Source organism: Cavia porcellus, unplaced genomic scaffold, assembly GCF_034190915.1.
Source record: "Cavia porcellus strain 051 isolate PalLab524CR breed Dunkin Hartley unplaced genomic scaffold, mCavPor4.1 scaffold_7, whole genome shotgun sequence".
NCBI lineage: Eukaryota > Metazoa > Chordata > Mammalia > Rodentia > Caviidae > Cavia > Cavia porcellus.
In genome coordinates this window covers 28,445,409-28,469,737 of record NW_026947490.1, presented here as the reverse complement: position 1 = coordinate 28,469,737, position 24,329 = coordinate 28,445,409, and the positions used below count along the sequence as shown (strand labels likewise).

Below are 24,329 nucleotides of genomic sequence, written 5' to 3'. Positions count from 1 at the left end.
GGCAGGGGTGTGCGGCGTTCCGGGCACTGGTGTGACCTGTGGTCCCTGTGACCCTGGGGTCCCAGGTCCCGCACTGACCCTGGCGCACGCCCTTGGGTTTCCAGGTGCAGGCGAGGCCTTCTCAGCTCCAGACAGCGGCTCTCAGAGTCACAGGTGCCCAGGCGGGACTTGACCTTTCCATCCTCCTGCCTCAGCCTGGCTGCTGGGGTCACAGTGTGGGATCCCCCTCCCCTGCAGGGACGCCCCGCTTTCCCTCCCACAGCCCCGCCTCCTCCTCGGGGACGGGGCGTGGCCAGGCAGGTGACGGACAGCACAGCGGGGCAGGAGCCGCACAACCGGTTTGTGGGCTGGGTGGGTGGGGTGCAGCCCCGGCCTGGAGACTGCGCCTCGCCAGCCGGGCCGGGTGGAGGGCGGGGCGACCTGGCCGCATTCCCCGGGAGGGTATTTCACGCGCCTGGCGCCCGGCCCCCTCTCCTGGCTGGCGGGGAGCCCCCCACAAGCCCTCCCCCCAGCCACACCCCGTTCCCAGGGCGACATGAAGGCTGGAATCGGAGCTGGCCACAGGCCCGGGCCGGGGAGAGGGGCGGCGAGGCCCGTGTCGCGGGGCCAGCACGGTGGCGGGGGTGGGGTGGGGGGCTGCCCTCCTCGGTCAGCGGCTCTCGGCGCCCCCATTCCTCCCGGGGAGACGCATCACAAAGGCCCGGGGATTAAGGGCAGGAGCGAGGCGGGAGCCGGGCCCAGTCTCGCCCGGGATGCTCGAGTTACCGCTGCCTCCCGGGAGCCGGGTTCTGCCCACCTCCCGCCAACGCGGTCCTGGGGCGGCGCCAGATGCGGCCCTTTCCAGCGGTGCGTCAATGCATAAAGGGATGCTTGCTTGCTTACTTTTTTTTTTTTCTTTTTGTCTTTTTGAGACAAAGTCTCACTATATAGTCCAGGCTGGCCTGGAACTCACAGAGATCCTCCCGCCTCAGCCTCCCAAGTGCTGGGATTACAGGCCTGTGTGCCACCACGTCAGGCTAGGGTTTGCTTTCTTTCTGCCTCATTTTCCCCGGCTGGAATGAAAGGCCTTGGGATCCTTAAATGGGCTCTCCCTGACCCCCACATTCCAGTGAGGAGACTGAGACACTCAGCATCTGAAGTTCAAAGATGGAGCCCTGGGCACCCTACCTCCCACGGAGCAGTACTACTCTCTCTACCACCAGTTAGTCAAATCAACAAACATTATGTAACATGGGTCCTTAGACAAGCAGGGCAGAGCTTGAGTCACGGTCCTGACGCTTTGCAGCAGAGTGGATGGAGGAGCAACCTTTCTGAGTCTCACATCCTCATCTTGTGGGGACAGGAGTGGCACTTCCTGAACGGCCTTCCTGGCACAGAGGCCAGGACCCAAGCCTGGTGTTGGGCCAAGCCAGGCTTAGTTGCCTGCGAGGCCTGTCCTCTTCCTTTCTTCCTTTCCTCTTGGGACAGGTCCTCGCTACTTAGTCCAGGCCGGCCTTGAACTCATTATGTAGCCCAGGCTGGCCTCAAACTCATGGTGACCCTCCTGCCTCAGCCTCCTGAGTGCTGGGATCACTGGCATGCACCACCATCTGTCCCCTTTCTGAGGCTCTGATGCTTCACCTGCCCGATGCCAACGCCAGCAGCAGACATCTTCCAGGGTGGCCGGGAGGGTGCAGGGTATTTCTTTAACCAGACTTTGTGGTGCACACCTGTGATACCAGCTCCCTGGGAGGCTGAGGCAGGAGGATCAAAAATCAGAGTCCCACCCAGGTAATTTAGGGGTTAGCAAAACATCATCACAATAAAAAAGAGGTGGGATGGAGCTTAGTATGAAGGTCCTGGGTTCCATCCCCAGCATGGAAATAAACAGCAGGCACAGTGAGCAGGTTGGCAGTGTACGGGGCCCAGGTCTCTGCCCTGAGGCTAGGAGAGCTGTGACGGACTCCGGGCAGCCTGGATCCAAACTCACATCCCCCACCACGCCACATGCACCATGGGCCGGAGCCAGGCACTGTGATTAGGGCGGCGGACCTCATCTATGTGCCCTGCCCGAGTCCACTGTCACCTCCCAGGGCACCTGTGGTGCTTGGAGTGGGGCTGTGCCTGGGCCGCTGCCTGCTGGGCTCCCTCCAGGGTACGGCCTTGTGATACCCCGGCCACTTGACATTCCTGCGGCAGGCTGGCTCAGCCGTCCCTGCGTGGTGCTAAGGACTCAGGTGCTTGGATAGCGTCCGGCAGGCACAGCCTAAGTGTCTGATAAATATTTGCCAGCCACCCATGCCGCCCGTTTCCACCACAGCCACCGACATTCCTGTCCCCCTCTCTGAGCCTGTTTGTTCTCTTTAATGGCGTTCGGTGGCCTCGAGAGCCGCCCTGGAAGCTCATTAAAGAAGAGAAGCTGATGCTGGCACCACGCCCCTGGGGAGCTGTGGAAATGGCTCCGGGCAGGAAGGCTCAGCTTGGAGACAGCGCTGGGACAGACGGGGGCAGACGGACCAATGCACACCGAGCTCACAGCATCCATCCCCTCCCCCGTCCCAGGCCTGCACTGGGTGGCTCAGGTCTGCCACGTCTGCCGGGGTGGCTCTGATCAAGGAACTTGGCGACCCGTTCAGGATCTGTAGACCAGGGACTGGCTGCTTTATGATTATGAAAACTCCCTGAGACAGGGCATTGTTAAACGCTGGGAGAAGCCACCGGGTACGTTGGTGCATGCCTGGAATCCCAGCTCTCAGGAAGCTGAGGCAGGAGGATCTCGGGGAGTTTGAGGCTATCATGGGCTACATACTGAGTCCAAGGCCAAACTAAATTACATGGTGAGACTCTGCCTCAAGAATATAAATACACACATCAGTAAAATAAAGGGCTTGGAGGAGCACTTGGTAAACGCTTAACAAATGCTGGTCTTTATTGTGCTGTATCTCTCCCAGCCTTGGTCCTGTCTCTCATGTAAACTGAGGATAATAACAGACCATCCTTTGCCTAAGGAGACAAGCCAGTTAACGGGAGTGTGGAGTTTTGAGCTCTCACTGGTTCTCATCAGTTACCTGCGCAAGGTGGTGCACACCTGTAATCCCAGCACACCCTGGGAGGCTGAGGCAGGAGGATCTCAAATTTGAACCCAACCCAGGGAATCTATCTCAAAACTTAAAATTCAAAAAAGGTCTAGGGATGGGGCTCAGCGCAGAGGCCGTGGGTTCAATGCTTGTACCGGGCTGATACTGGGATCCTAACCCAGGGCCTGGCCCTCCCCCGAGCACCCTCACTCACGTAGATGAGGCCGGAGTAGTAGCGCTCGCGCAGGTTGTGCAGCACCGAGGCCTCGTTCAGGCAGGTGAGCTCGGCCATGTCCTCGGCCTTGCTGAACTTGGGGGGGTTCATGCGCTGGATCTGGTCCCGCGGCAGCCGCAGCCGCCGCCCGCTCTCCGCCAGCTCCACCTCGGCCTCCTCTTCGCCCTCGTGGCGCAGCACGGCCGCCTCGAAGCCGTGCAGCTCCGAGGGCACCCACACCAGGCGCCGTGCCGTCCACTCCACCTGCGGGGCGCCCGCGCCGGGGCCCGCACCCGGGGAGCGCGGCGCATACAGGAAGGACTGCGCGGCTTCCGGCACCGGGCCCGGCCTGGGGGGCGCCTTGCGCCCGGACATCGACAGCGTCGCAGCCGCCATGGTCTGCGGAGAGAGAAGAGGACGACGTCAGCACTCTCCGGGAGGCTGAGACAGGAGGATCGCAAATTCAATCCCGTCCACTACGAAGGAAGAAAGGCTTCAAAATCTGAGTGGTCCTGAAAGACATGACCCATGGTGTCTTTTATACCTGATGACATACTGAAATGATGCTATTTGTTTCTACATCAATCTACCTTTGGTATCAGTACTGGGGACAGCCCCATGGTTGCACTGAGCTACATCTTGAGCTTTTAAAAAATCTTATTAACTTTTAAACAGGATCACACTAAGTCACTATGTTGCCCTGACTGGGTTTCTCCTGCCTCAGCCGCCCAGAGTGCTGGTGTTGCTCGACTTTTTTTTTTAAATGTGGTTACTAGAAAATTTTAAGTTACACAACTGGACTGCATTATGTTTATATTGGACAGTGCTGATCTAATCCTAGGAGACAGATAAAAAGGCAGATAAGTAAATGACATAGTACTTTAAATGATAAATGCCCATGAAAGCAATATAGCAGGGAATATGGGTGTTAAGGTTGGAGGTGCTGAAGTTCTTTTTTTTTTTTTTTTTTTTTGTCTTTTTCATTTTTATCGGTACCAGGGATCGAACTGGTGCTGAAGTTCTAATTGGGGTTCAAGGCTGGAGGTGCTGAAGTCCTAATTGGGGTATCCAGGGAAGGCCTTTCCGATGCAGCACTTCTAAACAAAGACCAGAGCAAGGTGAAGGGAAGAAGCCATTGGGGTGCTGGGAGGAAATAGGTATAGACAGTGCAAAGGCCCTGAGGCAGGAATGTGCCCTGGAGTCCAGGGCACTGAGGAGTGCCTGGTTGACTACAACCAAGTGGTGGAAGGGAAGTGGGTGACAGGTGAGATAAGAGAGACGGCGATGGCCCATCTCTTGTAATTCTAGCACTGGAGAGGCTGAGGCAGGAAGGTCACTCTACATCGAGTTCAAGGCCAAGCTGAACTACATGGTGAGACTGTCTCCAAAACACAAAAAACAAAACTAACCTCGAGTTTTACTCAGTGTGAGTCCCTAGACACAAATGATCTGATTTTTGTCATTGGATTTCTTGGCCCCCTGTCACTCCTCTACCACACCTGCTTCCTGGGTTAATGCCTTCCTGGTTTCTTGCACTGACCCTAGTGCCTGCATACCCTCTGAGTCCTCCGCACCCAGTGGCCGCTCCCATGCCAGTCACTGCGCAGGACTGGGGAGGGGTCCTGGAGCCCCAGGATAAAGCACTCGGGGGCTCTGGCTGCCCAAGTCTCTGGCTGCCCAGAACTCGGCTTGGGCCATCCATGCAGAGCAGTGAGCCACCTGCCCCCGAGTGCACTGGCCCCTTCCTGCTCTCTACAGACCCTACACAGAGGCCCAGCCCTGGCCACCAAGTGCCCGCACGATTCCCTCCTCGGTTCCTCCTGGCCCGGTACCCTGAAAACTGCAGTGTGTCTCCCAGCCCTGAGCCCCACCAGCTAGGGCTCACTCAGACCTCTGGGATGGCCTTGATATACGCAGAGCCAGCTCCCCGGGACTTTACCCCCCACCTGCCCCACCCACTTCCTCTCCCTGCTGCTGCACAGGTGGCCTTTGACCAGGAGGGTTTGGAGTTTTTGCAACGGCCCAGCCTCGAGCCTCCCTTGGTGGATCCAGGAGCCCAGGGTCCCAGGGCCCCGGAGCCTGAGGCCCCAGCCCATCCTCTTTTAGACCAGAACACAAAGACCAGGCGGTGCCGTCCTCCTTGGGCCTGGGGCCTGGGCTTACAGAAGCCCGAACCACAAGCAGGCGGGTGCCTGCAGGCCTGGCCGGAACCGCTGGGCCCTGGGCCACCCCGCCTGCCTCAGCGAGCAAGAATGCTCTGCCAGGACTCATTACGGTCACCCAGGCAGGTGACAGCACCTGCCCTGGGAGGGGCAGAGACTGCAGGCAAAGAGAAAGGAGCTGGGGAGCCGCCCTGAGGCAGGGGTTTCGGCTGCTGGCTGCAACCTCTGACCTCGGAGCAGTGTCAGACCAGGAGTCCAGAATAGCCCTCCCCCTCGGAACGGGGATCACACTCACTCCCCCAGACAGAGACCCATACACCAGCCTCCCCTGTCAGACCCGGAGAGCCAGGCCCAGCCTCCTCCCTCAGACCCCGGGGTCTAGCTTGGCCTCCCCGTTAGACTGGGGGTCAGTACCCCAGTCCCAGAGTTCTGACCCCAACCCTGTCTTCCCTGAAGACCGGAGAGTCCAGGCTGACAGCACAGACCTTACTCAGACCCGGGATACCTGATCCCTAGCCCCCCTCCGGGGTCCAGGAGTGGAAAACCCCGTTTCCCCCAAACCCAAAAGCTCGTGTTGCGAGCCCTTCACCCCGCGGATCCCGGGCTACCTTGGGGGCGCGAGCGGGAGCCGGCAGCCGAGGAGGGGTCGCGGGGATCCCCGTCCTCTTCGGGTGCTCAGGTACGGCTCCTCCGCGGTCCAGCGCGGGGCGGGGCCACGTCGCGTCGCAGGGCGGGGGCCGGGCTCTGATGTCACCCACACCTGCAGCTCCGGAGGGGGCGGGTCCTGAAGCTGCAGGGCCCTGGACAGCGACCAGAGAGCGGAGGACGCTCCGCGGCCAGGTGGGCAGCGGTACCAGGGGCTCCTCCCCCTCCACCCGCAAAGGTCAGCGCCCGCCAGCAGCAGAGGGCTGAGGACGCCCCCGGTTCGAATCCCTGACTGGGAATCGCGGTCCAGGAATCAATAAAACGACATGTAGAAGGAGCTCGGGTCGGGGCCTGGTCACTTATAAGCCTCAGTTTTCTCAGCTCTGGAAGTGGGACCATACAGTCCACGGAGTACCAAAGAAGATGACAGAAAGTCATTCTGGCTGTCTGATTTGAGGCTCATGAGTGATAAGGAGATGGAGTGCCACGAGCACTCTGACATGACAGGAAGCTGCATTTCTCTAGTGGGGAAACAGACGCGGAAAGGCCAGAAAACGAGCTCAAGGTCACCCAGTAATAGGGCCAACTGGGATGTGAGCCCAGACTGCCACTTGCCATTCTGAGGGACCGCACTTGGGAACAACGTATCATAAGGGGGTCCCCAGAAATGTCACCTTCCTCCCACCAAGTGGTACCTGCAACCGACCTCCCTGTCTACACCGCCCCGACACTCCCTTCTTGAGGGGCCAGCTCCGGGACTAAGAAGGTTTCCAGAAGGCACAGGTTTATTCTCCGTGTGTTCCCCACCTCGTGCCACTGTGGCCCCTGCCTCCGTTACCCTTGTTCCTCTCTGTAAAATGGGTAAAATATAACCCGACCCGATTTCATAGGATAACGGAAGGAAATGATTTTAGTTACAAAAATAAGAGCATTGGGCTTGGGGGTTTAGCTCAGCGGCACAAGCACCTGCCTGGCAAGCATGAGGCCATGAGTTTGATCCCCGGTATCAAAAAGATAAATAAAATGAAATGAAATAAAACAAAATAAAAGCATTGATGCCGGGCATGGTGGCGCACGCTTGTAATTCCAGCACTTGAGAGGCTAAAGCAAGAGGATTGCTGCGAGTTTGAGGCCTGTCTCAAAAAACTAAATACTAGTAGTAATAAAAAGAATAAAAGCGTCCAAGCACATCGTAGGTGTTCAAACGTGTCCCCTCCCCAGCCCTGTCTCTGCCAGTCACGACTCCTCCCTGGGGCCCGCGGTTCCACTCAGGAGGACACAGACGCTGTCATCCCGGGGGCGGGGGCCTGCAGGCCATGACTCAGGTATTAAACTGCCCAAGGTCCCAAAGACAGCCTCAGTTTCCCTGCCTGCGGAGCAGGCCCGGTGACGTCAGCCGGGACCTGGACCCGGCCTCGCCCGCGTGGGAACTCGGGGTGGGGGGCGCGTGGCCACCCGACACCCCGCGCCCGCCGCCCGCCGCGCGCTCAAGGTGAGTGTCCGCGTCACCGCCCCCTTCCGTCTCTAGCGCTGGGCCCCAGGGCCCTGATCGCCGCCCCCAGGCTCCGGCCTCCCCGGGGCGATTCTTGCGCCACGGCCCCGGCAGGCAGATTGCGGACCCCTGGCACTCACCGGCGTCCAGGGCTGTCCGGAGGCTTCGGCCTGGGGAGAAAGAGGGGCGGGGCCGTAGCGCGGGCCCGCCCCAACAAGCGCACCGGGGACCAATCGGGGCCCGCTGCGGCAAGCTACGGCCCCGCCCACGGGGGCACCGGTCGCCAATCAAGAAGAGCGGCTGCTAGGCTAGGCCAATCAGAAGTTGCCGAAGGATGCCAGCCGTGGGAAAAGAACCTGGCCTGAGAGCGGAGGCCGGCTGCTGGGGTGGTGGGCGGGACCCCAGGCCTGACGAGCATCAAAGGTGTCCAATGGAGAGGCGCGGAGGGGCGGGCGCGAGCAGGAGGCCCACCCGGACTGAGTGAATGGGACGCTTTGTGTGCAGCGCATGAACGGGGCCCTTTGTGAGTTTCGGCGTGGGGGGGCGGCTGGAGGCCGGAATGCCTGGGTCCCCCGAGAGCCGGCGGCAGGAGAGACAGGGGAGGGAATTCACTTTTGTCGAACGCCAACCGTGGGTCAGGCACTGTCCCAGCCTCTCTTCCCGCGGGGAGGCGTGGGCGGCGATACTATCAGTAATAGCGGTCATTTATGGAGCACCTGCTGTTTGCCAGCAGTTGTGGAAAATGCGTTACCTGCATGATTTCATTTAACCCTTTCACCGAACCCCTTGCAATCGGTGCCATTAAGATCCTCATCTTGCAGATGAGGTAAACCCACGCTGAGGGGAGGGCGGTAATTGCCGAAAGTCTCAGAGCCAACGTGCTGCAGGCCAAGGGTGGGGCGTCTCTTGGTCCGACTCTGGCATCGGAGCCTTTAATCACTATGCTGCGCCCAAATGTGGTGCAATGGTTCCCAAGTCACAGATGGGAAAACTGAGGCATGAGAGAGGGACAGGAAACAGCCTAAGGTCACAGAGCCAAGGCTCCTCTGAACCCACCCCCCAGATGGCAGTGTGGGCCTGACCCTTGTTAAGATCGCTGATTTATTTCTTTCTATTTATTTACTTGCTTTTTTTTTTTTCCCCCTTTTTGTACCAGGAATTGAACTCAGGATCTCGAAGTTGCCAGGCAGGTGTTTTGCCACTGAGCTACATACCCAGCCCCGCTGATTTATTTCTGCACCAACCAACTGGGCTGATGACCTTTACAAAAGTCTCCCTTCTCGATATCTCTGCTAAGCCCTGCTTTGTTTTCCTCATGACACTGATACTGTTATTTATGTGTCAGGTCTCCCCACCAGAATATAAGTCCCAGGAAGACAAGGATCTTTGTTCAAGTGTCTACTCCCAGTGCCTCTGCCACCTCCCACTTCTTTGCAAATCCTGTGCATGAGGGAATCAGGGAAGAGTGTGAGCTGGCACACAGCAGAATTTCAAATAGAAAAGGCAGCTCTGGAATCTGTAGTCTAATCATAATCTGCCTGGTTACCAGTGATGTCATCAACCCCAGTTAGCACTAAATCCACCTGGCAACTAGTGATGTCATCATTCCCAAGCGTCTCAACTTGCCTGGTAACTGCAGGCAACACTTATTCTGCTCAATCTATGGAGAAATGGACCACATCACTTCCCTTTGCTAAAGGTTTTCTGCGATCTGCATGCTGCTCTTAGCATTAGAATCATCACCAGTGTTTACTGAGCGCTCACACAGTTCTAAGCCCTTCTTTCTCTGCAGTCGGTCTCACAAGCCTCCCCATGACTGAGCAGGGGAAACAGTGTCATCACACCCACTTTACAAGTGACCACACTGAGACACAGCTGCAGCCTGGATCTGAACCAGCACTGCCTGGCTTCAGAGCACTGCATGAAACCATGACAGAGGCCGAGACCCAGAGAGCCAAGGCCGGGGCTGCTACCAAGTTGGCCTCTGAGCCTCCATCCATCCACGCTCCATCCCAGTCAGTGGACCGCAGCCTCAAAGCCCGGAGTTGCTCCTGTGGGGACCCATCGAGCTGGCCCTTGTCAGCTGTGAGCCCTGGCGGCCCTGAGGCCGCCCCTTAAGCCACCCTCGGGGAGAACTCAGTGCCCGAGCAGACGGAGTAGCCAGCACAGGTGTGCGCAGGAGCACAGGCAGTGAGGGAAGAATGCTGAAATGTTGGAGTTGGAAGGGAAGAAGACAGGAAAAGCAGGGAAGGGCTGCTGTCTGCAGAGAAGAGAGTTTAAGAAACAGTTTTACTTTCTGACGGGGTCTTGTTGAGTCCCTAAGTTGTCCGGGTTGAGTTTAAATTTAAGATCCTCATGCCTCAGCCTCCCGAGTGCTGGGATTATAGGTGCGGGCCACCAGGCCTGGCTGGAATTTGTTTCAGCAACAATAACAAATTGGGGGGGCAGCTTCTGTGGCAGATTGCGAGGCGGGGACCAAGAGCCTGAGTCTTTACAGAGAAAAGCAGGCTGCTGATTTTCACCTCGGGCCCTGGCCAGAGTCCTGCCTGAGGCTTTCCCTGTGGCAAAGACATGAATACTCCAGCATTTTATTTTTGGCCACTGGGCTGTTGTTTCTGCACACGTGACTCGGAGATAGAACTGGCTGTGAGACAAGGGCAAGCTGCTGGCCTCATGTGGGTCATGATGAGTGGCAGGCACAGTTCTGCCACAACAAACACTGGTTCCCTGCCCGCTGTGAGCTGGGTGTTGCTCCGGACAGGGGTTGGCAGTTTCCTGTAAAGGGGCAGGGGGAAGAGTCCCGGCTCTGCAGGCTTTTGGCAGCACCTGCTCTGTGCTCAGTCTGCCTCTGCAGGGTGAAAGTGGCCGAAGACAGGCGTAAAGGATGAGCAGGTCTGTTCCAATAAAACTTTATTGGCACAACGGGGACAGTTTGGTCCTTGGACCCCTGGACTGGGAAGAGAGCAGGTACAGAGACATAGACCCGCTCCTGTGAAGTCCAGAGGGTGATTTACCTATGCAGTTCACCCCAAAGTCAGAACCTCTTCCTCCCCTGCTCAGAATCCTGCTGTAATTCCAGCCACACTCAGCATGAAAGCAAACTTGAACTATGGCCCACAAGTCCTTATCTGTGCATCTTCCAGCCCCTTCTGTCCCTGCCTCCCTCACTCTTTCACAGTGCTTCAGCCACACCAGCCTCATTGCTCCATCCTCCCACAGGGCCTTTGCACAGTCTCTCTACTTGACCTCTCATCTCCTGACCCTCCTTTCTGTGCAGTTTCAGCAAGCCATTCATTCCCCTGGACCCTGACACCTCATCGTGCTCTGTGCCTTCTTACTGCAGAATTTCTGCATCCTCCTGCCTCCTGGACATTCAGGGTCATTATGTACTGCGATGCCCTCATTAGAAGGGCAACTCTGTGTAGGCAAGGATGCTTGTCTGTCTGGTCCAGTGAACAGCTGTGCCCTGGGGTCAACACTGACCACAGGAGGACAGGGTATAGGGAGCTGGGCTAAGTGCTGAGAGGGAAGCAGAGGAGGGCAGAGGCAGGAGACCAGGATGCAATTTTAGAGAGAGGACGAGGGCCGGGCATGCTCATCATTCTAGCATGCAGGAGGCTGAGGCGGGAGGATCACCAGGAGTCTGAGGCAAGCCTGGACAAAATAAGTCTCTGGTTCAAATATCAAATAATTAAATAAAAAACTTTAAAAAAAAACATGAGAGGGGAGTCAAGGAAGGCTCTCTGAAGAGGTGACCTTGGGGTGGATCTGTGTGACATAGTGGGTGACACTGGGGAAAGGGCATCAGCAGTTTGTATTGATGAATAAATGAGTGAATGGACAGGTGAGTGACTGGTGGAGGGATTAATGGCTGGATGGGTGAGGGGGCTGTGATCATCTGAATGGACAAACAGGTGTGAGGATGAACAGAAGGCATAATGCTGAGCAGATGCCAAAGCGAGCACGCGGATGGAGCAGGCAGCTCAAGCTTAAGTGGTGGACAGATGAGACACAGACACATGGGTGGGCAGGTGGACAGATGAATACACAGATACAGAGTGATGCATGGGTGGATGGATAGATGATGGATGGTTAGATGGACGGAAGCCCGGACACACAGTGATGAATGATCAAGTGGATGGGTGAATGACTGGACAAATGCACATACAGATGGATGGGTGGATGGGTGGATGGATGGATGGATGGATGGATGGATGGATGGATGGTTGGATGGATGGATGGATGGATGGATGGATGGACAGATGGATAGACAGATGGGTAGATGGTTGGCTGGATGGTTAGATGGGTAGATAGATGGACAGATGGATGGATGGATGGTTGGATGAATGGGTGGATGGATGGATGGATGGATGGATGGATGGATGGATGGACAGATGGACAGACAGATGGGTAGATGGTTGGCTGGATGGTTAGATGGGTAGATGGATGGACAGATGGATGGATGGATGGTTGGATGAATGGGTGGATGGATGGATGGATGGATGGATGGATGGATGGACAGATGGACAGACAGATGGGTAGATGGTTGGCTAGGTGGTTAGATGGGTAGATGAATGGACAGATGTATGGATGGATGGTTGGATGAATGGGTGGGTGCATGGATGGATGGATGGATGGACAGAGGGACAGACAGATGGGTAGATGGGTGGCTGGATGGTTAGATGGGTAGATGGACGGACAGATGGATGGATGGATGGCTGGATAAACAGACAGACAGATGGATGGATTTTCTTCTTCACATCTTTGCACATGTTGTGCCATCTGCCTGCTGTCTGCCCTGGGTCAACTGCACAAGCCCCCTCTGTGCCTGGGTGTGCAGAGGGCTCTGGTTTCACCCACTCCCATCTGGCCCTGCCGGTTTTTCCTCTGACCTGAGGAGGCTCCGGCCACATGGATTGGAAAGGTCAGTGTGCCGGTGCCTTCTGACCCAGCCTGAACAGCCCCTCATGGCCTGTGGGATGGAGTGCCTTCAAAGGGACACAGCATGCATGAGAAGTGAGCAGAGGTCTCTGGGATGGTAGAAGTCTACGACAGCATTGCCACCAAGGGGTTTGCAGGGCTGAGCAGGCTGGGCTGGGCTGTGCCCTGGTGCAGGGTCTGCGAGGGGCCAGGTCTGCATCGCTAAGGAGGCCCCGTTCAGTGCTGACCTTCTAGGAGTCCACTGTCCACTCTGTCCTCCTTTTATCAGCCATGATCACCCTGAATCCTTCTCTGCCTCTCCAACCAGATTGGAGGCCCTGGAGTATAGGGCTTAGGTCTGACTCATCCTGGAGCTGACAGCTCCAAAAAGGTCAGATTAGACTGATAGTAGGTCCCGAGGACCTCCTAGCACAAGATTTGGAACACAGCATGCCTGAGAAGAGGTTTGTGCCTGAAAAAGCAATGAAAAGATGATTTGTGACATCTGTCGGGCTCCTATTCATACCTCCAAACCCACCTCAAAAGTTTCCTTTTCTAAGAAGGCATTTCTGACTCTTCCTGGCTGGCCCAGTAGTAATCACAAGCTTCCGAGATGAGATATTATTTCTCTTCTCTTTATGAAGGAGAGAAACTTCTAGAGAGGTGAAAGTGACAGGATGTCATTTCCATGATTAGATTTTAAAAGGCTGATTTATGTTACGCAGCTCTCTTTTCTGGCAGTTTGATAAAGAAAGCTGCCCTGAGGGAGAAGCTCCTGTGGCAAAAACTGAGTGACCACTAGGCAACAGCCACACGAGCTGGCACAAGCACGAACCCTTCCCTGTCTGAGCTTCTAGCGTCTTGGCCCTCGAACTGGGAGACCCTGGAGCAGAGAACCACTGGTTTTTTTCCGGTCCTTGGTTTTTTTCTTTTTTCTTTCTTTCTTTCTTTCCTTCTCTTCTTCTTCTTCTTCTTCTTCTTCTTCTTCTTCTTCTTCTTCTTCTTCTTCTTCTTCTTCTTCTTCTTCTTCTTCTCTCTCTCTCTCTCTCTCTCTCTCTCTCTCTCTCTCTCTCTCTCTCACCAAAGATTGAACACAGGGTCTCCCTATGGAGTCACCCTATGCAGTCCAGGCTGGCCTCCAACCTGAGACGATCCTCCTGCCTCGGCCTCCTGAGTGCTGGAATTACAGGTGTGCACCCCCACGCCTGGCCTCCCATCCTTAGTTTTTAAACACTAAAGCAATTTTATATCTTGCAAAGTGGGAAAAAATTCAAACACTGGAGCACCATTTTCCAGGACCAACTCAGTTCATTGCCCTTCACCAACCCTCCTGCCCCGGATGACATTTTGCTGTGGATTTGTTCGTTATTTTTCCTCCTCTTTGGGAGAAGGCACTGTTTACAGCAGGCCTTCCCTGGGAGACAGTGTGTGCGCCCATCGAGTTACAGACTTTACACCTCTGAGGTCACCCAGACACCTACCTGCCACTGAGACACAGTGCAGAGGGAGAAAAGGGGGCTGGGAGAGTTCAGGGGTGACCCCAGCTCCCATGGGTGGGCCCGCAGAGCTGTAATTCGAACCTGGATTTGAACACCACCGAAAATATTGACAACTGCTCCTGTGCTGATATTAGGAGCCAGGACCTTTGTGGGGTGGGGTGAGGGGGTCCTGGAGGGTTGAACCGAGGGTCTTCACATTGAGCCACCCCACGCCCCATTTAGTTTGAGCTAGGGTCTCGATAAGTTGCTGAATTGCCCAGGCTGGGTTTGAACTCGTGACGCTCTTAAAAAGAGTTGATTAAATCATCAGGGCTCCGCCCTCCCGGATTAATACAGTTCTCGTGAGAGCGGGCTAGTCATCGCGAGAACTGATGCGCTATTAAAACCAGCTTTTGGTCCCAACCAACTGCTCGGAGCTGTGTGGTCCCCTGTGTTGGGTGGTGGCCTGGGTGGGAGGCTCTCACCAGCTGCAGGCCCAATGGTACTGGGTTCTCTGTGACAAGCTTTCCATTCTGAGTCACCCACTCTGTGGTCTTCTGTCATGGCAGCATATAAGGGACTATGACACTGTTGGGCGCAGGCGCTCAACATACCATACCCCACCCGGGACTAAGGACCACGCCAGCTTCCGCAATGCGCTACGTCCCTCTTTAAATTAGCCAACCCGTGCGCACTTCGTGCTCACTCCGTACTCTGTGGCAACTCCTGATTGGCCACAGCTGGATATGGTAGCCAGAGCCTGCGTCCCATTCCCGCCCTGCTTCCTCGTGGCAGCCTGTGATTGGTCATGGCCAAATATATAAACCAGAGCCCGCGTAAATAAAGCAGCAGTTAACTGTCGCCCACAAGAGCGTCTCCTGTCTCCTGTCTCATTGGGGGGCTGCGCCGGTCAACTGGTGGCCCGTACGGGGAGCGCTGAAACCCTCTCTCCGACAGTATGGGGAACGAACCTCTCTCTCCGACGGAACAGAGACATTAACAGGTAAAACCGTCAAGCGCCGATAGCGGGGGCTACTCGGCGGGCGGGGGCTGACAGGTTAAACTGCTCAACGTTGGTAGCGGGTGCTACGCAACAGGCATTGAGTGCTGCCGGGCTGGATGGCGGGGGCTATCGGGCAACCTTGGGCGGACGCGTCGCAAGGGTCAGGAACTCGTAAAGAGAGTTCCGGGGGCCGTAAAGAGGCAGGTTTTGGGGGCGCCGTAAAGGGGCGCGGGGACTAAGCTGTCCCTGTTAAAAAAAAAAAAAAAAAGGAAAAAGGAAACAAAAATAAAAATAAAAAGAAACTCTTGAAATTCCCGTTAACATGGGTAACACCGCTACTCAGCCGCTGTCGGTCACTTTGGGCGACTTACTGAGAGAAAAGGGATTACAAATGAAACGAGAACAAATTCAAAACTTCCTCGATCAGGTCGATAAGGTAGCACCTTGGTTTGGTCCCACGGGGTCCATTACCATCCCCAGCTGGGATAAATTAGGGAGAGATCTTGACTTTGCAGCAGAAAATGGCCTCCTGGAGCCAGGAGTCAGACCCCTTTGGGCAGTGGTGAGAAGCTGCCTTGCAGACACCTCTTGTCGTGACCATATAAGGGCTAGCGCCATGGCGCTTGGTTACCATCAGGCAGAATCCTCCCGCGAGCAATCTCGTGAGCCCAGTGCTGCAGGCGAGGCGACCGCACCCAACCCAGAAACAGAGGACTCGTCAGATAATGAGGGGGAGGAAGAAAAAGTATACAAAATGGTGGATGCAGACACCACCGAAAGAGGGGAAGTCACACACACGCAGTCGAGAGGGCCCTACTCTGAGGCCATAAATAAGCTGCAACACAGGATTTCTCAGAGAAATGGGTCAATGAAAGCGAGTACGGGATCCCAGGGCCGCCCCGTATAAGACCTACGGCTCTACCTCCCGACCCGCATCTTGCAGGGGGCCTAAGTTGAGCCCGCCGCGATTAAGGGCGCGCCAGCTCGGAGGCCCCAGGGATCCTTCTGCACCCCTATCTGGGCAAGGGTCCTCCAGTTTACCGCCTGTGACCCCCTGGATGGATACTCCCAGGAGATATTATGGGGATTCTCCCTGGCCACCATAAACACCACAAGTATGACTTTTCCAAATTGCTCCACCGCAACCTGTTATATGTTACAATGTTGGGATAACAGTACACTTTCAGCTGTTGTTATGCAGGTACTCCAGTTCACACCGGTTCCAGTTATGGCGGACTCAGACGAGTTTCCTGTGATCCAGCTCGGGCCAACTCTCCAATTGGCTTTCATAAAGGAATGGGCAGGAACAGGGGCTCTGGCTACCATGGCTACACTTGCCGCATTTGGCAGTCTACTTCTGCTCTGTTGGACTCACAGACAAAGGAATAGGGACAAAATAATCATCAAACAAGCATTGCTGGTCGTAGAATCTGGTCAAAGCCCGGCAGCATGGCTCGCCATGCTGTGACACAAGTGTGGAGCAAAGCATTGCAGGGGGTGTCATCCTTGGCCAGGAGACACCCCGGTCTCCAAGTCGATGAGCATGCGGGTTGGGCTCATAAAACAATACTCCCGCCCCCTCCAAAACAGCACCAATGAGTAGTGAGGTACTGTCATGACTGCGCAGCATGACGCCTCACGAGGGGCACCGACCTCTGGAGACCCTGCGTCAGTTATAAAGAAAGGGGGAGATGTTGGGCGCAGGCGCTCAACATACCATACCCCACCCGGGACTAAGGACCACGCCAGCTTCCGCAATGTGCTACGTCCCTCTTTAAATTAGCCAACCCGTGCACACCTCGTGCTCACTCCGTACTCTGTGGCAACTCCTGATTAGCCACAGCTGGATACATTAGCCAGAGCCTGCATCCCATTCCTGCCCTGCTTCCTCGTGGCAGCCTGTGATTGGTCACGGCCAAATATATAAACCAGAGCCCGTGTAAATAAAGCAGCAGTTAACTGTCGCCCACAAGAGCGTCTCCTGTCTCACTGGGGGGCTGCGCCAGTCACGACGCCATCTCTGTTCCCACATGCCAGTCACAGGAACCGTGTCAGAAGCCAAGTCAGCTCCCGTGCCTGCTGCTCAGAGCTGTCCTGGATGACAAGGCCCTACAGGACGTGCCCCTTAGTCCCTTCTTTGACTTTGTCTCCCAGTGACTCCCCACTCCATGCACACTGGCCCCAGCTGCCTCCCAGATGCAGTGCACACATTTTCACCCCAGGCCCTTTGCACATGCTATTCATCTGCCTGGAGCATGCCATGTTCAGGTCTTTGCTCAAAAGCGACTTTCACAAGGAAAGCTTAGTGCCTTAGCCATCCCCCAGGCTACCACTCCTCTGCACCCACCCTCTTCTGACTCAGTTTCCCCAGCAGTTTTAACCTGCAGATGTGTGTACTGTTTGTTAGGAATTGCCTGGCTCCTTTGGAAACAAGATAACATTTCTGTTCTGTCCCTGGCAACTAGGCCAGTTCCTTGCCCACAGGTAGCACTTGGAAAGTATCTGTTAAATAAGGGAAAGAAATGTACCCTTTGAGAATTTCCCCTGGAGCCTGTAGGAGGCCTGAGAGCTTTTCCTTCTGCCGACTTTCATGTTCGTCTGTCATTGGCTAACACAACCGTAGCTACCTTACCATATGGAGGGGAGAGAGGCCACCAAAGATATCTTTAAAGCTTTTTTTCAGTGCTAGTGACTAAACTCAGAGCCTTTGCACTGAGCAACAAGCATAATCTTTTAAAAAAAATTTTTTTTTTTTTAATTTTAAGGCAAGTTTTTGCTCAGTTGCTAAATTGTCTGTGCTGGGCTCAAACTTGTGAACCTCGTGTCTCAGCCTCCCAGAGTGTTGGGATCATAGATGTGCCACTCCACGCTTGGCTTGAAGCATTCTTTCTCTTATTGTTTAATTAAGACTTTGATTACACGAGATGGAAACTTTTCCCTCCCCTCCCCACCCAGGTGTGTTCCCTTGACGGTACTTTGCTGTGGATCCTTCCAGAAACACTGTCCACGTATTCACATCAGGGATCTGCAAGCAACCTTCCTTAGCCCCGCCGGGCCTACCTGTCTGTGTATGCAAATCACTTTGGCTGTCACAGCCACTGCCTTGCCCCCGCCTGTGGCCTGCGGCTGCCTTCACACTGAGAGGCCCGAGTCACTCCAGCACAGAGCAGCAAAGCCACTGACCGTCCACACCTTGACCACAGCGCTCGGCCACGGCTGGTTCTCAGCCGGGCGGGGATCCAAGTGGAGGACTGTTCTGGGGTGTCTTGTGTTGGTGGAAATGGGGTGACACCTGACATGGGAACTCTGGTTCGCCCCTCTTACTTAGTCCTGGGGACCTCTCCGGCTCCGCGGCCAGCCCTCCTTCACCCCCGGGCCAGAGTCCAGGCTCGCTGCCTGGAGCCCCAGGAGCATGTCGCCCTTTGGCTGGGCTCGAGGTGTTTTTCTAGGTCTTTCCCCTTGACAATCGCAACACGGCAGACACCCCACTCCTGCTTCCTCATGCCTGCAAGGGCTGCGTCGGGGTCCAGGAGTCCGCCCAGGGACAGTGGCGCGGGCGTGGCCAGGCCTCTCCCCGCTTTCCTTCTCAGGTGGAAAATGAATAAGAAACCACAGCAGCTAAGTATTTATTACCGGCCGGCGTCAGCAGCCCTGCCCTGGGGAGGAATCCCTGCCCCTGGACTCTGGGCTCTCGGCCACAGGTGACATCGCCCCACGGCCTCTGCCTGCTCAGTGTCACCAAGGATTCCAGACCTGCCGTAAATGATGGGACGCCTTACCCCGGGGACCCGGCCAGACGGTGTCTGAGGGGCTCCACAGAGAGGCAGGGCAGCTGGCGAGAGGACACCCTGGGCCGCTCTGTGGTTTGCAGTTGGGATATAGGGACTCCCTGGGCTCTGTTATGTGGGGAAGAGATAAGGGGACAGCAGTGGGGTCCCCCGCGACATGCTAGAAGCAATAAACCAGACTTCCACAATACCAGGGAGAGACCCTAAAAACACGGGGTCCCTGGGCATGGTGGCACACGCCTGGCCTCCCAGCACTCAGCAGGCTGAGGCAGGAAGATGGCCGCAAGTTTGAGGGCAGCCTGGGCTGCCTAGAGACACGCAAGGGTCTATGGCACAACTTAGAGGATACAAGTCACCTTCGAAGTCAGCTTAGAAGATGGAATTACCACAGCCACACTGTGTGGGCTCCACAAGTCTGCGCATACCTGAGAGTTGAGGGGCCTGGGGCCTGGCAGGGATGCAGGGCTATAGGGGAAGCAGCCAGAGACCGGAGCAGGGTGCAGACGGGATACAGCCAAGCGTACCATGCATTCATCACACCAAACTCCAGCCCTCGCCAACGGACTCCTCCAAGCTCTCCCCAAACCGCGTCCCCAGCCGTGACCAGTCGGTCTCCTCTTGGCTCCTGCTGCCCCTTCTGCTACCCTGTGACACAGTCTCACTACATAGAGACTCAGTCCCTGGTCACCCATTGAGCCAGAGCAAGGTGTGTTCTGTAGGATTTATGTTTGTTTGGTTGGTTGGTTTCTGATTTTTCTGAGACAGGGTCTCACCATATGGTTCTGGCTGGCCCTGAATTTACAGTTATCCTCCTGCCTCAGTCTTCCAGGGCTGAGATGACAGGTGTGCACCTCCAAGCCCGGCTCAGAGCAGGTACATTTGGAGCGCAGGGAACCCAGTCTATGTCTCGGTTCCCCTGACCTGTAGACAGGGGGTGCTGATGTAAGTTACCGGACTATTAGAGCTGTCAGAAAGTGCATGGAACCAGGGATGGTGACATACCCTGGAAACAGAGCCCTCTGGGAGGCTGAGGCAGGCGGATCTCATGTTTAAGCCCAACCTGAGCCATTTAGCTGTCTACTGAGACCCTGTTTCAAAAAATTAAAAAGGGGAGATCAGGGATGTAACTCAGAGAAAAGGCTCTCTGTTCAATCCCCAGTACTGGGAGAGAAAGAAAAAGATGAATCAGTCAGGTAGTATGCGGACCGATGTTTTAGGCACATGGCAAGCACTCGCTGGACGTCAGTGGTTGTTAACATTGTCAATACCATCACTGTACAAGATCAGTCTGTGGCACTGGGAAAGGCACTGCCCCAGACCCTGCCTCCAGGGAGCTTTCCCTGATTGCCCCTGCAGGACCCCCAGGAATGGACGGCCCACTCACCTGTTGGCTCCCCCACTGGGCCAGGGACTCCTCCTGGAGGGCCAGGACCCGGGTCGCTTGGCTTCGGGTTCCTCAGAGCCTGGCTAAGGGCTGGTGTCCCTTGACCTTCGGAAGCGTCTGCCTGACCGCATGCAATGCGGGCGAGAGCGAGGATAAGGGCCAGTGGATCATTAATGAATATATGGCGGGCAGTGTGGGGTAATACCCGCCCCTGTGTAGTCTCGTCAGACAGTCACTCCCCTGTCACCCCGTCCCTGCAGTTTTAGTCAGTCGGGAGTGGTGGTGCCCACCTGTCATTGCAGCACTTGGTAGGCTGAGGCAGGAGGATCATGGCACATTCGAGGTCAGCCTGGGCTACATACTGAGTTCAAAGCCAGCCTGAGAATGGGGCTCCTAATGTGCTGTAGATGTAAGTGAAGAGGTTCACTGTCTGGGGGGCTCAGGGTCATCACAGGAGTCAGAGAAAAACCAGGGGTGGTGACACAGACCTGTCACCCAGCACCAGGGAGGCTGAGGCAGGAAGATCGAGAGCTGGAGCCCAGTCTGTGTAGCTTAGTGACTTAGTGAGATGCTGTCTCCAAAGTAAAGCTGCGCTGGGGGTATGCTCGGCGTGAAGGCTGCAAGCGCGGTCCCGTGCTGGGAGCAAGAGAAAGTCAGACATGGCTGCACCGGGATGAGACGGGTCACAGGGTGCCACGTGGACCTCCAGCCACCCAGCTGGGAGCTGCCCAGGGTGCTGCCCAGCGGGGACGAGTCCTGCTCCAACTGGGCCTGGACTCTGGCCCCAGGAACACGAGTAGCAAATGTGTGTCATGTGGAGTCACGGGCGGTGTGGGGGGGCTGCGGCAGAGCAGAGGAGGGGACCCTGCAGCCCCCCTGGGCTGGGGAGCGGCTACAGCTCCTCCGACTGGGATTCTCCTGTGACCCTGGAGGCCAAAGAGGCCGAGAGTGAGGCTTCAACAGGCGGGCCGAAGGAGGCGCCCTCCTGGGGCTGCGTGCAGAGCAGTCAGCACACTGTGTCCCCACAGGGTACCCCCCAGGTGCCCCTGTCCTCACCAGGCCCCTGGGGGGCGCGGATCAGGGCCCATAGAAAGGTCCATCTCCTTACACTATACTATGCTTTATATTTTGTTGTTTATCTACATTTTGAGTTTCTCATACAACAGAACCACGTGATATTCAAGCTTGTGCATTTGGTGTGCTCTCACACTAACACTGTGCTCTCAAAATGCATCCATTTTCCTACAAACAACTCAGATGTATCCCTCTTTATAGCAGAATAATACTTCACTACTCTGTGTAAATACTTTTTTTTAATCCATCATCTGTTGATGGACACTCAGGCCCTTTCCAAGATTTAGCTATTACAGGTTGTGCTGCTATACACATGGGAACCCACATGGCTTTAACATTTTTTGTGAAGATACCTAGAAGGAGAATAGCAGGGTCGAGTGGAATTTCTAGTTTTAATTTTTTGAGCAATCTCTGTCCTAATCTCACTACCGTGCTGCTGATACGGATCTACCCGATATTCACTGTATATAGATACTTGTGCAAAAGTCTTATGTAATTTCTTTCTTTCTTTTTTCCACCTTTTTGAGACAGAGTCTTGCTATGCAGTTCAGGGTGGCCTTGGGCTCACTTTGTAGCCCAGGCTGGTCTTGAATTTGCAGCGATTCACCTGCCTCAGCCTCCTGAGCACCGGGATTACAGGAGTGTTCTTTGAATGCCGTTCCATGTGTTTTGAACACAGTTGCACCTATGGTACTTTCTAAGCAGTCCCATGAGATCCACGTCCTCCAGAGCCATCAGGCTCCTACCGTGGGCCTTGCCATCCATCACGCTGATAAAATGTTCCTGTGGGCTATGGAATTCTGCCACTGGGGCTCCCTCTGAATGGGAGATTCTCCACACTTCTGTCCGCTCTCCACCTTTTCTCTGGTCTCACCTCTCTGGATGTCTCCTCTGTCCCCTCGGCTGGGGACATGGGTTTGGGGCTCTGGCTCCACAGTGGCAGCATTGAGGTGCCAGCCTGTGTCGAGGGCCCACATGGCAGCTTAGGGTGCAGCTGGGTCGGGTCCACTTTTCCCTCCCAGCCCACAAGCTCGGGCCAGGACAGTGCCGCTCTCGTCTGGCATCATCCAGGCTGCTCCCTGCACTTGGCTCTTAGCCATTGCGTGGCCCTAGGCTGAGGAAGCCTTGTGCACGCCTGGCGGAACTGAGACTGCCCAGCCCAAGTGGAAAAAAGTTGCCGTGTGTCAGATATAAAGCAAAGACTCACAATGTGATCCTGCATATCTCCAAAGTAATCAACAGTAGGAACTGAGCAGATATTTGTACCCTCACATTCATAAGCGGCCTTACTTTTAAATGGACAAAAGGTGGAAGCACCCCCAGATAATTGCCAAGAGTGGGTGGATAGAGCACAGGTGGTCTGGACCTGCAGTGGAATATTACTCAGCCTTGAAAAGGAACCCACGCTACAGAACCAAGGACACGATCTTAAGCGAGATACAGCATTACTGGCACCCCGCCCCCATTCCTGCATTTACGGATTTTTCCTTAGAGCCTCACTAATAATTGCTTGGGGAAATACCTCTAAAATTTCATGGAAACTGCAAATATACGCTGTAATGGGGGCAGGGGGGAAACGGGAGGTTTGCGAGTAGCCAATCGGAGAGCGTTATTCAGTTCTCCTTGTTGCTGATTGGCTGCTGCCCAGTAACCCATCTGGGGCAGGTGCCCAGGCCTGTCTGCCTCCTAACAGGTGGCAGGCCTGCATTTTACCCTAAGATGCGGCCAAAATGCCTGCACCTTCTAAGGCTTTATTATACATTATTCTACTAAGTTAAACTACGTCACTGCGGCAGAGGGAGCGCATTTAGGGTTTAAACTATAAAAATAGGCATTTTTTAGACTATATCTGAAATTCGCAGTGTTTCACAATTCCAGGGAACTCCAGGAACGTAACCCAGTGGAAGTTGGGGGTCCTCTGTAAACCAGCCACAGCAAGGCACCACTTCCATGAGGCCAGGAAGTCAGGCTCCGGGTGGGCGGCGGGTGGGGGAGGGGCTCCCCAGGCCCCGGGTGGGGGAGGGGCGGCTGCTCAACGGGACCAAGCTTCAGCCTTGCTACTAAATGGAGTTTTATAATACGTAACCACAATTTAAAAAATAAAGTTAGCAATTCTGCTAAGTTACATTTTATCGGATTATGTGTAATAGGTCTCTAGATCTTCACTGCAACAAAAAAATTTAAAATGTAGTTTTGTGTAATGATTGTAAGATAATGAAATAACAACGATGGCCAAATTTTATTATTATTGTTATTATTGGGTTTTAGCGATAGGGTCTCACTGTGTAGTTCAGGCTGGTCTTGAACTCACTGCAGAGCCCAGGCTGACCTGGAGCCCCTGGCCGTCCTCCTGCCTCAGAAATCCGAAAAACAAAAACAAACCGATGGGCCGAATTTCGCAATGCCAGCACCCCGCACTTACGGCAAACTGCCCACTGGTGCCGGCTTCGCGGACCTGTAAATCGCGTCCAGCGTCCTCTACCGGCTCCCGGCTCTGGCTGCCAGCTCCTGAACGGCGGGCAGCCCTGCACCGCAGCCCCGCGCGTCTCCAAGACACTGATCACCGCAGCTCAGGTGTGTCTGCGGTGCTGGGGTTTTGTTGCTGTTATTGTTGTTGGTTTGCTCTTTGTGGTTTCCTGAGAGAGACAGGGCCTCATTTTGTAGCCCAAGCTGGGCTCAGACTGGCATTCTCCTGCCTCAGCCTCCCAAGGGCTGGGATTCCAGACGTGTGCCCCTCATCTGGCTGCCACCTACACTGGCATTTCCTCCTCAAGGTGTTCTCTGTTCACATGTTTTGCACATATTTTGGTCAGGTTGTTTGTCTTTTTTTTTTTTTCTTTTGATCCCAGAGATCAAACTCACGAACTTGCCAGGCAGGTGCTCACAGCAATGAGCTAAATCCCCAGCCCTGTTGGTCTTTTTCTAACAAAGCTCCAAGAGGAATGCGTGCTTTTTTTTGTTTGATAGTAAGTGTCAAAAATGTCCCTGACGTTACTTCACCCGTGCAGGAACTTCTCAGTTTTCTCTTGTTTTGGATTTCTTTCCTTCTCATCTTTCCGGGGCTTCTGCTCTGCTCCCTCTGTAGGCTTCCAGGGTTTGTATCTTTGGATAGA

The 24,329-nt window shown here is 55.2% G+C and overlaps 1 protein-coding gene and 1 long non-coding RNA gene across 6 annotated transcripts in view; one reads left to right on the top strand and one right to left on the bottom strand.

Annotated features, from left to right (window-relative positions):
* Myh14 (myosin heavy chain 14) overlaps positions 1-7,764 on the bottom strand; it is a 58,673-nt gene extending 50,909 nt beyond the window's left edge. For 2 of the 5 annotated variants that reach the window (XM_063253172.1, XM_063253174.1), the window contains exons 1-2: positions 6,041-6,166; positions 3,271-3,669 (exon numbers count right to left, since the gene is read on the bottom strand). In XM_063253172.1, coding sequence (XP_063109242.1) covers positions 3,271-3,666 — 396 coding nt within the window. In that variant the 5' untranslated portion in view covers positions 3,667-3,669; positions 6,041-6,166. Of the gene's footprint in view, positions 1-3,270; positions 3,670-6,040; positions 6,167-7,709 lie in introns of those variants that run through there. The other 3 variants (XM_063253175.1, XM_063253176.1, XM_063253173.1) reach the window with 2 other exon arrangements.
* LOC134476895 (uncharacterized) lies at positions 7,331-11,285 on the top strand. The gene is made up of 2 exons (XR_010048686.1): positions 7,331-7,569; positions 8,726-11,285. It is a non-coding gene; the product is annotated as an uncharacterized LOC134476895 (long non-coding RNA).
* The last annotated feature ends 13,044 nt before the right edge of the window (positions 11,286-24,329 follow it).